Below are 15,721 nucleotides of genomic sequence, written 5' to 3'. Positions count from 1 at the left end.
AGTCACATTGTAGGTGGCTAAAAGGTGCATGAAGCAGGTAACTAAAAATATTGTTGGTGTGTACTAATTTGAAAGAACTATGAATCGAAATGTCACCCATCCTAACGTACTAGTCTCCAAGCGCCCGCTGACTGGTAACTTGGTATTTAAATATTTCTGACCAGTGACGCTAAGGGTTATTTCGGAAACAAAACTTATCGATCAAGCTAATGAAGATGATCTCGAAAAATGTTTCAGTAACGCGCAATTCCATGATGCCAGTCGTAGGTTAGTCATTTATAATAGCTATCTGGAGCCGAGTTTTCGACAACTCAGCTAGAAAATCCTGTTGGCAATAAAGGACATTCGGAGACGGAGCTAAGCACCATCGATCACAAGTGAGTTTCCGCCCTACTTGGGGTAACCAAGTCACCTGCCTACATTAGTAAAACCCATCCCCGATAACGGTATAACTCGCTAGTTCTATGTTTGCAATAAGATCCTGCCATTAAATTCCATGACTTGGACAGATTGTTAGGTTGAGGTAGTTCTCTCTAGTGCAACAGTGTGATTCTGTTCTTCAGTAGTCAATAGCACGCTTATATAGATAATTTCGTACCATAGCTTCAGTACATGACTTGTAAAGACCCGTTATCTTGCAGAGTCCTTTTTGTCCTGCCATGTGCAGGACAAGAACTATCCGGGGCAGTTAGTTCATGGCCACACAACGAGACGAAGAAGCCATTTTAATTCAACACCACCGCGCTGTCTCTCATTCCGGATGAGGAGGCCGGGATGGTGCGCAGCCACTGTTATTGACCTCAACATATACGGCCATAACAGGCATCCACTGGCGGCCTTCCATCAAAGCCACTGCCTTCATTTCGTAGCTGGCGCAGCCCCATATTCTCTCGGCCTAATATCTTTATTGCACGGACTTGGATTACAGAGGGAGGAAATATGGTCGGAGACCCCCCTGAAAATAACGATGAATGACAAAAAACTGTACATTAAGCAACACAATCCTCAGGGTGGGTTGAAATAGACATTAACCTGGCTTCCGAATAGTTGGGAGTGTAACGAGCCACCGAAGTTTAAGACACAATAAGTTCCAAAGAGGAATGCTGCTGAAAATGTGGAAAATCGGTTCTGCAACGTGCAGCAGGAACCTGATGCGATTTCCGATCGAGGGGTATGGGCGAACGGATAGTAGTGGCAAACTATTATAGGCACATATGTGGCAGTAACAGTGGGGTAAAAGAAGAGAGGCTACGTTCCGAAACTAAGTGTTTTCAGGTCATCAGTCAACGAACGGGTACAGATGAGACGTACAATTTTAGGTTCATCAAAATAAGGAAGAGAAAGGGAAAGCTGCATAGCGGTAGTCTATGGTATGGAGAGTTTGGGGTTCATAAAATAAAACTTCGGATAGGGGTGAAGTGCTCGCACGGCCAGAAGTAATAATCGTTCAGTTGTTGCGCTATTACGATGCCTAGCTGCCATGCCACCTGAAGGAAGCACGAGGGTCAATTCGCTCAAGCCCACACAGGAGATATCCAGATGCAGAAGTCGGGTTAGAACCACGGACCTTCCGGTCAGTAAATTCGCACTGAGCCATCTAAATCACATGGCCAGAAAAGAAAAGCAATCTTTCTAGATTCTCGCATCACGATGACATCTGAGCGGCAGACTAAGCTGTCAAAAAAGGATGGGCCAAGAAGGATGAGCAGCAAGGAATGGGGAATGAAGTATATCCCGTTAACAAATCCATGTCGAGTGGAATTATAAATGCAGATGAACATACGGAAGGTCTTACGGGGGGGACATTGTTTGTTTCGAAAAATCCAGTGCAACGACGTTGATTGGTTTAGCTTTAGGGGAAGCAATGGACTGTGTGCAGTTGTTACGTGGTGGTATCGTATGAGAAGAGGTGGAGTGAAGAGGTAACGGTCGATAGGAGATTGCTCCCCCAAAGAAGTAATGGCGTCGGTGAGGACACAAATCTTTGGGGGAGTGGACCGCTGATTTTTCTAGAATGAGAGGTAGGGCTGTCCATCGTTAGTTGAAAGGGACGGTTACACTGGAAGCTTTCAATCTAAGTGGTCAAGTCTGAAAACAGTCCGTCCATGAGAAACTTGATAAGGTCCGCACGCTAAGTCCGGTTACACGTCTTCGACGTAATAGATAAAAAGCGGTATTATGTAGTACTCCTGCGATGCCTAGGTGCCATGCCACCCAAAGGAAGCACGAAGGCTGGGACACTGCCAGGTTTCCAAGCCTGGACAGGGGAAGTCGAAAGGCATGGTTCGGGTTCGAGCCACGGAGCTTCCGTGATTAACCACATTCTTTTCACCGAGAATGTGGGCCAAGAGACTAAATGTGACACATAAGCCAGCGTGTTACTCATGTGATGGTATAGCCTAAAACCGTTTCAGTCCTCATTGAAAAGAACACTGTCTCAAGGACTGCGGGTAAATTAAGGGCAACTTCACACCCCATCTCACTAGCCTTCAAATTCTCATGATACGCTGTGTTCCCTCAAAGGACGGAGTGTTCTGATTGGCAAAAGTAGCTTTTGTGATGCACAAAAGACATGACACATTCTCATGAAGCTGCGGTAGATATCCACTCTGCTCGATTCGTTCCCACACAGGTCCGTCTGAATATATTGAAGTGGTCGAAACTTCTCTGAGATTCAGATCCTAATCAGATTTCCTAAAATCTATAGTACGAAATCAGTATATTCTCTGATTGGGGGTCCATATGCCTTGAATAAAGTCACACACTCAAAGTGTGGAGATTTGGGGAGAGTATCCGTGTCCGCGACCCTCCTATTCCGGCATTTGTGACGATCTAGCCAGAGAGGTGCAGAACATTGGCCGAGTGAACACTATTATAGACGGAGAGACCAAAGACAGAAGTGATATTTACAGTTCAATTTTATCTCCCCATGCACGAAACGATGCATCCGCTCCAATCATACTGATTTTCTATCCGTGACAACCAAACTGGTTTGTCCCTGACAGACCCCGCGGACAGAGCCACAAGATACATTGCGGGATAAGTGCAACATTGCATCTAGACGTAAAGAATCCGACATATGACGACAGTACTTGATTCAGTGTTAGTTACCGTTGCATTCACTGCCTGAGAGATCACAACCGACCGCCTCGACTTTTTCCGAAGGTCCTACTCCCCGGGATCAAAGGCCCAACCGCAACGGTATATCCGGCTCCACGCAAAACATCTATGTTTTATCAGGTGCGCCCATAGATCGTGCGCTCCAACTACTCTTGACAAGCAGATCCGTATCGGATGCCAACCATCAAGTAAATATCTATTCTATTCTCCTTCCATATTTGTGAGCATCTTCGGATCGGCCTAGGTTTACCACAAAGGTGAGCAAATTCAAGCTTGATAATGAATCGGTTGTCAGGTGATGAACAGTGATTTGTGAGAACGAATAGAACACAGAACCACAAACGCTGTTTCATCACTAACAAGGCGATTACGCGTCTCTAGATACAGTGAGCTCTCAAAGAAACGTGATTAGTCGATACCAACTTCACCACCTTGACACCCGAGAAAGCCTTACACAAAATTGCCACTTCAAAATTCACATCACGGTCAACATGAATGATAAAACCAGATACACGGAGTAACGCATGACTTCAAGCAACTAATCTGTAAACTCGAAAGCAAGTAAAACCATAAGCTATTTCTGCACGATGTTCCAGAAGGGCAAACCATCCATATTTATTTCGACATTTACCCTACCTACGGTGGAAAGAACATCCCACGTTATTATGCCACCAGTATTCTCGGACATGTCTCCCTGAAGCAACAGCTGAACCAAAACTGTCTAAACAACGATTTCTATAACGCGTGGCCCAAATGGGATCATCTAGTACGTCTACCAGTCAATGTACATAGAACCTGAGACAAATAGGTTGTTTTACACGGGACACCTAGCATATTCACTCCAAAACAGCACTAGGATAAGTAGGTATAATTTCCACAATCCTAAAACCAACTGCAGTTCGGTTGCGGTCTCAACTGGATGAAAAGCTGGTCGGTGTCAGCTCTGCCCGCAAATGACATGGCAACGGGTGGATTTAAGCCCAAAAAAGAGGAAATGTGCAGTCATTGACTGGATTCAGATTGCTCGTCCAGGACGGAGAACCTCTCGCCAAATCGAACCTGTCTAACGCGAGCGGACGTTATTTGTTCCATATGATTATATTCTTTCCAGAAAATACTACACTCTTGTAATGAGAAAGATGGCCTCAAAAGTTGGAAACTTCCGGCCGAAGACTGCCCTGTATATAAAAATATCAGGTCTTCACACGTTCCCGGAACTCCATTGCGTATACGTGTCAAGGCGTATGCTGTCTCACAACTCACTCAGATAGCATTTCATCGAATTCTACCTAGTTTGTAACGTCCGCCCTTAGTGTCGGGATAGTAGGCACTGGTGCGCCGTATTCAGATAGTTCGCGAGGGACCCTTCGTCCAGCAGTATCAGAGGGTTGGACGATAGAGAGCAGCCACTTGTTTCTGCTGCCATGGTTATTCTGCCCTTCTTATTTTCTGGACTGTGAAATTTCCTTCATCATAAGTGACATATATCCACCAACGATATTCTTCAAGACACTTTTGGGGTCCACGCAGATATATATCCACTGTTCTATTAGAAACTACAATTTTGACAAACGTGTATGGGCCTAACCATCTATGTTTAAACACAACAGAAGAAATGAAGAATTAATGATGAAGCAGAAAAGAAGGGTTTCACTCCTTGAAACAAACTGGGAGGGCAGCATGAAACACCCCGCGATCAGAAGAGCACATCGGCGTCGAAGCTCAAACTGGCGCGTGACCTCGGGACAAAATTCATTGATGCATCGACAGCTCTAAGTTCAGTTTCGTTCCTACTGATGTTACAACCAATTTACAAATCAGAGACGGCGCGAAACTTTCGAAGAATAACGAACCTTGTGACTTGACGGAGTTGAAGATGCCAAGTGTTATAACTTTCTGCAATGACGCTTGTGACAAACAGGAATTTTCTGTTGATGAGACACCCATGTTATATTACTGGAGAAACTGAAAATTGTTGGCCTTCACTTCTGACCTATGATTTGTGTGGCTAAACTAAATGTTTACCGATTGCTTCTCCCCGAAGAAAGGTGTCAATGCATTATAAATTTTCTCAAGATTTGTGGTACACATCCTCACCAGACCGAGTGAAAATGATCCCATGCAGCATTGCTAGGGGGATATTGCTGGTGTTTCCTTTTTACACGGGGAGTAATAGGAGAAGAGCTACGTGAATGTGATAGGGCAAGTCGATGGAACATTTGCAATTGCCCTTTGAACTAACATTTGTGATAATAATACCATGAATCTGGACGTCTCACCGGGGTGGTGACCACTGTTATTCCTCTCACAGCAACGGTCATCTTAAGGGTATTACGGCGTTAGTAACCTCCTTGAAGTCCACTGGTTTGTGGTTACCAAATTTCTTGATCTTTTTTGAGGAACCTGTTACAGGCATAAACGTAACTAATGTACCGGCTTCTTCAGGAACTGCGGCAAAAATCAGATCGCGACTTTAGGGCTCTACAATATCAAATGCATGATAACTGGGGGCGCGCTAATTCTTTTGGGATGGCTATGGCCCGTTCCCGTTTCTGATGTCTCAGCACAAGCACAAAGTTGCATTCACTGGTGGCGCCCTTTGTCGTTGAGTCACTAGTACTCCACAAAAGTGGAAGCATTCACCTAATAGCAGTTTAGACCACGGGGGTGGATCTGACTTAAGGTTTAACCAAAGCGCTCGCGCACGGAAGTTTGTTCCGACGGCGATCACTAATCCTGTGTGAAGTGCGCGCTTGTTCCAGCACATCATCTAATCTCTGATCATTAGCTGTGAACCCCAAACACGGAAACGATTGTCCCGCTGAAGCTAGGGCTATGATTCCAAAACTTTTCAAACTAACGTCAACCAGGAAACAAAACAACGCCGCTGGGACAACCATAGACGTGTGAAAAATCAGAGGAAGCAAATAGTTGCTTCAAACCGGCAAATTATTTCCGAAGAAAAACCATCTGTTCCACCTCATCGTCATCGGAAGATGCCTAATTGCGCCATCTTTTGAGAAATCACTTCAGCTTTTTCACGGGATCCGCCTGAAAGTGGCTTTAAATCTTTCGCTACTGATTTCGAGGAATGCTCCCTGATGTTGAAGCAATGGTCACATCTTGCGTAAAACCTGTCATCCGCTTGAAACCACATACAAGAATGCCTGTTGCGACATTTGCTATACGGAAGGTTATTCTGTGCCTTTCAGAAGATAGAAATAGTGTACAAAGGCAATCACCGGCCTAAATGTTCGTGCGTTTCATTCTGTGATCCCTTGGTGCAGTACGGTTTCCAGACGCTCCATTGTCGAAGTGTAGACAAGTGGCCCGTGGCTAAAAAGGCCTTACAATTTGGGGCTTTCGGGTGATGCGTCGGAGGGTGCGGACTCGCCTGATACCCCTGTCACTGACGCTATCGATCAGGACTTTGGAGGTTCTGAATGACTCACAGGTTACTCTGCATTGACAGTCGTCAAAATATTCCAAGATTTGGTCAATTTGACGAACATTACGAATATTCTAAACAAACTAGGTGGGCCGTGGGACCTGGTGTTCACTACAATAGCAGAACTGAAGCTGACATATGAAGAAGGGGAGTCGGAGATTTTCATTAAGAATCTCGTTAACAATGATTTGGTCCTGCAGCAATACACTTTTGATACATGATGATTAGTCCCCGACGTCGATAGTCTCCAGCCCTCTTCAGTGCATCATTACACCGTGAAACGATAAACGGGAGTCTATCTTCTAGAGTGGAACTCCGTCACTTGGGCCACGAGAGCGTGAGGAAATCCCTCGGTCATCAGTATCACACACATCTCCTCCGTTGACCAGGCTGAAGCGGTCCACCGACAGGGGACGCTACAACAACCTATAGGATTTCATCCCCGTTTCAGGTGCCTGGGCTATCGACAAGTACAAAATCTACCAATCTGAGTGTACTGCGTTCATGACTCGCATTCACGCAGTTGCAGTTTCAGCGTGCTCACAAAGCAGCCATTTTGATAACGCTTTGAGTAATCATGGTGATATCTTCCACGAAGCCGTATCTTGGTCATTTACATCTACTACCACATCTAACCGATAGCGTTTAAGCCATGAAGGCCACCTATGCAGAGCTTACGACGGCAGGGATTTTCTGCTGAATATCCTCTTCTTAGACTGAAGAGGCGAATGAAGTGCACCTACTAACTCTGTAGTCAGTTCTGACCAACGCTTTTTCCACTACACGGAAGCCACCTCCTGGACCCAGTGGGCTCTTCGGTTCGACGCTCAACTTTAATAGCCATGTGACAAACAAACTGGGATGTTTGGGAGTGGTTTTCTTACTAGTAAAAAATGATATAGTCAGTTAAGCTATCCAAGATTGCTGTACCTTTATAGGGGATTATGCGGGTTGAGCACTTAGGAGAAAGTGGCGTCCGAGTCCAATTCACCTCAAAACAACTTTATTAGTCCATAATACCGCAATTAACTTAACAGTAACACATCCATGAATCACTTTTCCGGCCTCATTACCAGGAGTAAAAGATGAAGGATGACATTTCTTGCGGTAGTTGAGTTGTCCCGGTAAAATTGCAACCCACCGAAGTCTTTATTCAAGGTGTTTGACGGTCTCACGACGAGGTGAACTACCGGCCGAATGGTATGTCTTGTGTGCCTGAAAACGCCATGACCAGAACTGCACCCGACATTTGGAAGATCCCCTGAATACCAAATGATATCCCACAAGTACCAACAGGGTTTTCACTAAAACACCACCTGTACCGCGGACCCTCTTGTGGCACAACGACAACAGCTAGCTACCATTCCCTCAGACTTTCTGTGTTAACTGAATTCAGTGAAGCGTTTGGCGACGCTGCTCGCACTTTTTATCAATGGCGTGACCCATAGAATCAATAGTGCTTCTGTCCTCTGAATCCCAGGGCATCGTGTGAGTGCCACTTTCCGATGTCTCGCAGGAAACTTTGAATATAAACCTTCATTCGCGCTCCAGTAATTCGTTGAGCTGATATCTCTGGTAAGGTCACATGCTGCTATGGTTTATTTGAAGGGACACTGGTTACCTTTCAAATATTCACCGTCACTGCATGGTGCAAATGAATCCTTGGGTGGATCACTGGCTGCTGATTGTGAGATTTGACTAAAAAATTGATAACCTTTGTGGAATTTGATAATAGTCACAGTCTCTTTGGTCTTGAACGTCAGATGTAAGAGAAATCATTTTTTATCTCTGCACATTGACAACTGGTAAGGTAAAGTTTAAACTGTTTTTTTAGAGTCGAGGGTGAAAAAAGGCCGGTTTGCCTTGTAGTGTTACAGATATACGACCGACGGAGGTAAACCAGTCTTTTATTGTACAGCGCCACCACCAGCGAGGATTCGGGTAAGTGAACTTTTATTGTGGCTGCGGCATACTGGATCGCATTGCAGGGAGCCTATACAATCACGTTACCCAGCACGGATTTGAAGAGGCGGCCTGTGTCCACTGTAGAACTGGGTTAAACTCTCCTGTGCTTATAATAATAATATTTATTCCTAACTAGTGGGTAGCATACCGTCGGGGATGGTCATAGTATTACAGTCAGAATAAAGGCATGACTGGTGGGGTTTGGAAAAAGGGAAAGTGACGTAAACAGTAAACACTAATGATGTAGAGCTCATCACACCTGAGGTGGCATGGGTAGGAATCCATCATCATAGCGGTACTAGAAGCTAGTTGATGAGAATTCAGCTTTTTTCATTTGACTTTAATGGGTGGAATCACACATCGATTCATCAGCGTGCCATAAAGCGATTATTGCCAGAAAGATTTCGGATTAAAAAGTGGTTATCTCGGGTAAATTCAAAGACATTTCATGTTTTCAGAATTCCCTTTTAATGACCCGTGCTTTTGTCACAAGGAAAGTGAGTAACGAGAGTTATAGGTGACAGCGGGGGACGCGGTTTATACGCCTGCATCTTGAGTGATAACTCGTAATCTGCTGCTGGTGTTGCAGGTGCGTTTAAGACTGACGAGTATCTGCTCAGAAAGTTAATGTAGAGGCAAAATATTGGAAAAATTACATTTTCCATCAGTGAAGGGCGCTCGGTTTGTGGCCACTCAGTTCCGATTGATATATATGTGCTAGTTTGTTGGTCTTATAGCCGATATTGGCAGTTGTGTTGCAAAATATTTGGAAGTTATAGAGGAAGATGCATAAGATGAATAATTTACCCGCCCCACCCTGCACCAAATAAATGGTCTCGATTGCTGACGCAACTTGATGAAACCCACTAAAACAACAGAAAACTGCGGAACCACACGTAAATACACAAAACTGGCGTTTCCTAAAATGTCAGTACACTTGCTTTGACACGGTAAACATGTTATAGACTGTAGGCTCTAGAAGGGAAGTAGCGCGAATGTTGTCCACGGGTGTGCAGCAAATCTTTGGGCTTCAAAATTTGCAATGCTCTCATCAAAGGGCTACTAACCTCCGTCAATCTCGAGCATCTAGTCTTGAGATACCTAGATTTCCGCCGAGGCCATCTGCATACAACGACGGAACACGGGGAAACGAGAAAGGGTACACTGTTTAAAAGACCAAGAAAACTGAGTGATGTTCACCCAGTACTTTCAAGGACGTGACATGTAACCTAAGCAACCACAGCAAACTTAGATGATGAGGACATGTCATAGAATCATGCGAAGTGTTTAAGACTCTGTCGGCGAAGTTTAGACACGGGACCGTTGTCAAATATCCTGGCATGCCATTTCGCAAGCCGCTAACTTGTGCTTGTGAATAATAATGATAGATCACATTTCAGCAGCTCGCTTACGAAGTTACAAGCGGCATAGAGGAGCAAACGTCTAGGTCAATTTGGGACCCTGAAAATTCATCCTTCGGGCGTGCCAATCTTGTGGTGTCCATCCGCCAGTGTCCGCGAAACCCACGCAAATGATGAAGCGTCATCTTCAGCCTTGACCGCGAACGCTCTATTGTGCTGGGCTGCTGTAAGAAATATCATGTGTCGGAAATAACGAGTGTTTAAGTATAGCCATTTAGCTGATTTACCTCAACCAGAGTGTCGCTCTCCTGATTTGCCAAAAACAAGAGTCATAACTAGCGTGATATCATCGTTCATTTACTAGCACTTATGGTGCCGTCATCAAGTCCAGCGTATGCTAAAGCGATAACAACCTTTCTCTGACTTCTGCGAACGGTAAACAATTGGGGCTTGTTGGCTTGTTAGAAACAGATAAGACTTCGACAAAAAATGATAAGCAGAGGCGTTTCCGTTGGCAGCGACTGACCAACCTGGAGAAAAAATCCCATAACAATGACTATAAATATGACGACCGTTACGGGGTTGTCCGAAAAACGGAGTATGTGGGGCCAGCGATGGTACGGCACTGCCACACTGAGCTTGACAGCACACCCACAACTATTCCCTTCCTTCTCTTGACCATTCCCCCTTGCCCACTTTTTCAATAACTTGTAAGCACCAACAAAGCCTACACCCGGCCGAAGAAGCCTCTAGTACGCTTTCATTCAAATGCCGAACCTTTCGTTCGGATTTGACCATTTCTGCAGATATTGATTCCGTGACCTCAAAAAAATCGATAATTTTCTGTACAGTTCGCGTTCCGGCTAGTGTTTTCGCCAACCCGCCCTTCCGAGGAGCTCTTACACCCGACTTCACTATATTGCCGACGCCAGCGACTCTCTAGAGTTTCAGTGTACACCATGGTTCTACGATTAGTGGTATCATTTATCTGCTAAGCAGGTCATAAGCCCAACAACTCGCGGCCACGAGGCCACATCGGTGGTTTCAGATTTTATTTCAACTTGACCGGCTGGATCATGCCATCTTTGTTACTTCACCAGATCCGTTGTTCTGGTCCCCCAGATTCCACAGTTTGCAGTGTCATGTGTCAGGCGCAATGCCACAGATTTGTCCCTTGTTCCGTTTGGCCCTCCATCTCCAAATTCGGACGTTTATAATACCATCCCTTTGCCTGCGCTATGCCATATACACACAAACACCTCCAGCCATGCTTTTTTTCTGACTGTAACATTATGATCATGCCCGACCGCCGTCCACAGTTGTCAACAAACATTATTAATATTACATATTGTATGTGCTGATTGAAATGCACCCGCACGGCTCTCGAGGCGGCAGGCATACGAACGGGCCGTGGTGCAAACAGACGGGGCGGGACTCGTTGCAAGCTATTTCTGACCACCACAGGAGGTCGCTACCTGTCATGCATTTTACCGGATCTGGAAAGAGTAAAGCCACTCAGCAGTTATATTTGAGGTCCGTGAATTATTAGGAAACTTCAGCTACCAGATATAAGCAAGCAGCAAACAGCCGCTCTAGAAGGCAGGACACGGAGTAGCCAAAAGAAATGACGGCAGTCACTTGGGAAATAAGAGTGGGATAAAGTCGCTCAAGGATACAGGAATTCACGGATTGATACACAAGATTGAGGCTCTTGTCCGAGTTTCTCGGGTTGGTTATTTTCTTGTCGTTCAGAGGCTGCCGTTCACCTGAAAGGCACAATCAAGAAAGGGTGTAGTACTGCCGGGTACGGGGCTGTAGGCGTATCAGCTCGGGGGGTTGCATAACAAGGCGTCTAACAGTGCTTTGAACTGGGTTCGAGATGTACTGTGAGGACAGTCGAAGGGAGGTTATCCCACGCAGCTACTAACCAGAATGAGAAAATATTTTGCCCAATAAAATTGTGCGCTCTGAGGTTAAAAAATCTTAGCACGCCTCAATCGCATGTTATCTCGATCAACAGTGAAAATTCTGTTTGCCAACTCTTGTTCTAAAAGGTCGTAAGTTTTAGGTCTTTTCAGAGGGGACAACTCCCCAGGAGGAAAAAACCAGGCACTGCGGGACACATTTCGTGGTCTGCGGATTTAAGGCTGGCAACCATTCTGGTAGTGCCTCACCGGATAGACCCAGTGAGCATTATGTTCTTTGTACATCTAGATAAGAAACTTGGTTGACATATTCAAGAAGCGGTCAGATGTGGTCCCCATAGAGTCTCGGAAGTCCATGCGAGTGGCACGAGGGAAGGTCCGCATACCGGTCATGCCCTTTGAGACAGTTTCTCATGGTGCAATGAGCGGGGCATATTTGAAGGGAGCCAGATTAACAAGCCCTGTTTTGTATCCACCTTCGTGATGTCTTTTGTTCTATTCTCAAAATGCCCGAGAGGCGCTCTCTGGGCCTCTTCTGAATGACATGTGGTCGCTCGTTTCGTCATTCAGAGGTAGGTCCCATCACAGCGTCCACAACTTTGCTGTGGATACAACCACTTGTGGTGCACTGGCATTTGAGCTTCAGGCTTTCAAGTCGTTCGAGAAAGGTAGCCATGGACTTTCAAGAAAGCTGGGAGTTCGTTTACGTAGATTGGAAACGGCCATATTCCCAAAAAGGCAGCCTTCAGAAATTCTAATGGAGACCGACGCCAGAGAAGAGTAGGTCGGATCCACTTTCACTCGGAATGTTCTGTCTGATAGTAACGCCTTAGTCTAGTGAAGAACTTCTACCGAATCCCGTCAATACTGAGTTTGGAAGCAGGCGGACGTATCGGACTCGATCGAGTAATTTGGAAGGGGTGGGAGAATATGGCATGGGATATGAGTCCCTCGTCCCTAGATTGGGCCAAGCTGTCCATCAATACGAGCACGTTCGTTACCAAAAGAACCGTTTTGGAGGAATCCGTGTTGAACTGAGGATATCATGTCGGTGGTCTGAAGGTGCTCTATGATGGTTCTCTCCACAACGCATTCCTTCACCTTGCACGGTACGCGAGTGGGGCTAATAAGACAGTAGATGCCGGGCGATGGTCTACCGCAAGTCTTATAGTTTGGTGCCAGAATCGCTTCCTTTTAAGTACTGGACAAGTTGCCTTCCCGAGCGACTGGCGGAATACCAGGTAGAAATAATTTGCCAGCATAAATGACGTTCCTCCATCCTCTCTGGATGGACCCCGTTAGGCCCCAACGTGAAGAATGGGATTGTCTTGTGCAGGGGTTAAAATTATCCTCTTCTGTGGTAGTCAAATTGGTCAAGATTGACAAGATTGTATGACGAGGCCTGTGTGAATAGAGGCCTGCAGGCTTCCGACACCATTGTTAGGTCACACGTGGATTATACGCTTGCGCCTCTCAATGAGAACGTGATCGGCTTTTGCTGAAGCGATGTCTCAGTTATCTAAACAGCACATTTTTTTTCTGGCGAAGTTAAATATAGTAGCTTGCTTGCGTATGTCTCATTGGCTGATTCCTGGTTCATAACGGTTCTGTGTCTAACGAAGCACTGTCTCATCTTCTGACTCCTGTAGTCAGCTTTTTCAAAATGGTTGAGACCAGTTTACCAGTGGATGCCGGATCATTTTAGGTAGCTCGCGGCCTATCCGTCTGCGTGTTTTTTGGGTGAACATCTCACTATAATCGCAAAACTTTTGGACGTTGGTTCTGCGGAACAGTTATCTCCTTCACGGAAGTTGGTCGAAGTTTAAAGTAATCAGAAGATGTGCGCATTCCTGAGAGTTATACGCGGCAGAACTTTCGAAGACACTGTTGAGGTTCAGTATTTCTGGACCAGTAGTAAATGAAATCGAAGATCAGCACACAGTGGTCATTGTGTCCCAGCGGGGCGGTAATTAGCGCCTGATAAGCGACGTGTCTTTCGTTGGTGATGAAGAAATCCATTCCAAGTACTCTGCGGAACGATTTTGGTCAGCGGCTCTGCAAAATATCCACTAGAGCCGACGCGTTGGAGCCAAAGATAGGAGGCTGTGGGGAGGTTGAAACTTGTGTGAAGTGGTAGCGGTGCGAGAGTTGCTTAGCTGTGTGTACAAGGAAGTGGTCCTCTTTCGGAGAACATGAGGGACAACGGTAGACCACGCTGAGAGGAAGGAAATGAATCCCGCGCGGCTGGATTTGGATACACAGTGCATCGCTCAAAGATGCATGAGTGCTATCGGATAAAACAATTGGGATGAGCATGGACGCATGCCCGTCACGAAGAGACTGGACCTTACCGTGGTGCGACGGTTTGCGCACCTCAGCGATCCATTGAGCTATACTGGAGAGTGTCTGGTGACACTCACAGAGTCTCTCATACCAGGTTGGTCAATGGTTGGAGGTCTGACGAACACAGTCTCCTGGCCCTCCAGGTTTGGGGGTTGGAACATGTGGCGACTTGTTCCGTAGTAATGGTAATGCATTTGCATTTCCCGCAAAACACCACTGCCTTGCGGTTAGGCTTTTGAGCCAAAGACTGGTTGAGGACCCTAATCGTCCTCCTGTCTAGGTGTGGGCGCCCTGGCAGTATCCCAGCCCACGTACAACCATGAATTGCACATACACAAATAAACCCATGCCACATCCGCCGTCGCGTGGTGCCATCAGCCGATTCGCCTTACTTGCTGCATATAACAGGGTGGGTAAGCGAAAACAGGCTACTGCTGAAGTCGCCCTTCTTTCCCCTTCACATGCTTTTTCTTCCCCCCTCCCCACCCCATTAATAACTCTCTCCTTGTAGGCTCAGCACTTAGGACTGATGACTCCGTTCGTCAGATGCAAGCACAGTGACTGATTTACCCGCCCCGTCAGTCTCCACTCACTTCCGGCTGCGCACCTCTGGTGATCCAGAGGCTGCTGCGGTGTGATGTGCAGGGGTTGGTATTGTGATAAGTCACCGGTCGGAAGTATCCTTACTTGAGTGGATACCTGTTGATAGTCGCCTCTGTGCGGTTCGTCTGCAAAGTCTGTGAAGGAGTCTCACAAGCGTCATGTTGATAGATGTCTGTTTATCGTGTCTGCCTATGCCCGAACTGACTGTAGCTCCGACGCCATCAAAGACAGGTTTTACGACGCCCTGAATGCCCTGCTGCGGCAAGCTAAAAGCTCAGAGATTGTGGCGGTTGCCGGAGATATGAATGCGCAAGTGGGCAGGCTTAGTGCATCTGAGACTCAATTGAGAGTTCGACATGGACTGGACTCGGTACGGACAATGGGGAACGATTGCTTCAGCCGTGTGCTGATCGCAGGCTGTTTTTATGCAGTACGAACTTCCGAAATAGCCGAAGTCGTCTGGCCACTTAGTGTCCTGCAACGGCAGGCCGGCCACAAACTCAAATCGACCACGTTGCTATCAGTTACCGATGGCGCGGATCAATTACTGACCGCCGGTCGTTTTGGAACACATTTGTGGACTCTGACCACGCGCTCGTCCGGAGTCGCTTCAACCTACGTTTCCCGGGGCCGCGTAAGGTGCGGACAAATCGCATAGCAACTGAAAGACTGGCAGACCCGGATGTCAGACGAACAAGAATCGTCTTCTAGAGTCTCTTCTAAGTGCCAGACGACAGATGTCAGACGACAAGGATCGTCTTCTAGAGTCTCTTCTAAGTGCTCCACCGTCAGATGTGAACTCATACTGGGACGAGATTGCCACCTCTTTGCATAGTGCTGGGAATTTTGCCTGTGGCGAGACCCAACAAGGCGCACTCAAGTACTGGATATCAGACCGAACGGTGGCACTACTTAAATCTCGAAGAAATATCCCAGCCGGTCCCGAACATAACCCG

The 15,721-nt window shown here is 46.4% G+C and overlaps 1 protein-coding gene across 1 annotated transcript; it reads right to left on the bottom strand.

Annotated features, from left to right (window-relative positions):
- Nucleotides 1–800: 800 nt before the first annotated feature.
- T265_05803 (hypothetical protein) lies at nt 801–10,692 on the bottom strand (the record flags this gene model as incomplete). The annotated part of the gene is made up of 2 exons (XM_009170897.1): nt 801–955; nt 10,626–10,692. The coding sequence occupies 2 exons, from the start codon at nt 10,690–10,692 to the stop codon at nt 801–803; spliced, it is 222 nt and encodes a 73-aa protein (XP_009169161.1).
- Nucleotides 10,693–15,721: the final 5,029 nt, after the last annotated feature.

This window comes from Opisthorchis viverrini (assembly GCF_000715545.1).
Source record: "Opisthorchis viverrini unplaced genomic scaffold opera_v5_114, whole genome shotgun sequence".
Lineage (NCBI taxonomy): Eukaryota > Metazoa > Platyhelminthes > Trematoda > Opisthorchiida > Opisthorchiidae > Opisthorchis > Opisthorchis viverrini.
This window is presented reverse-complemented; position numbering and strand designations above follow the sequence as displayed.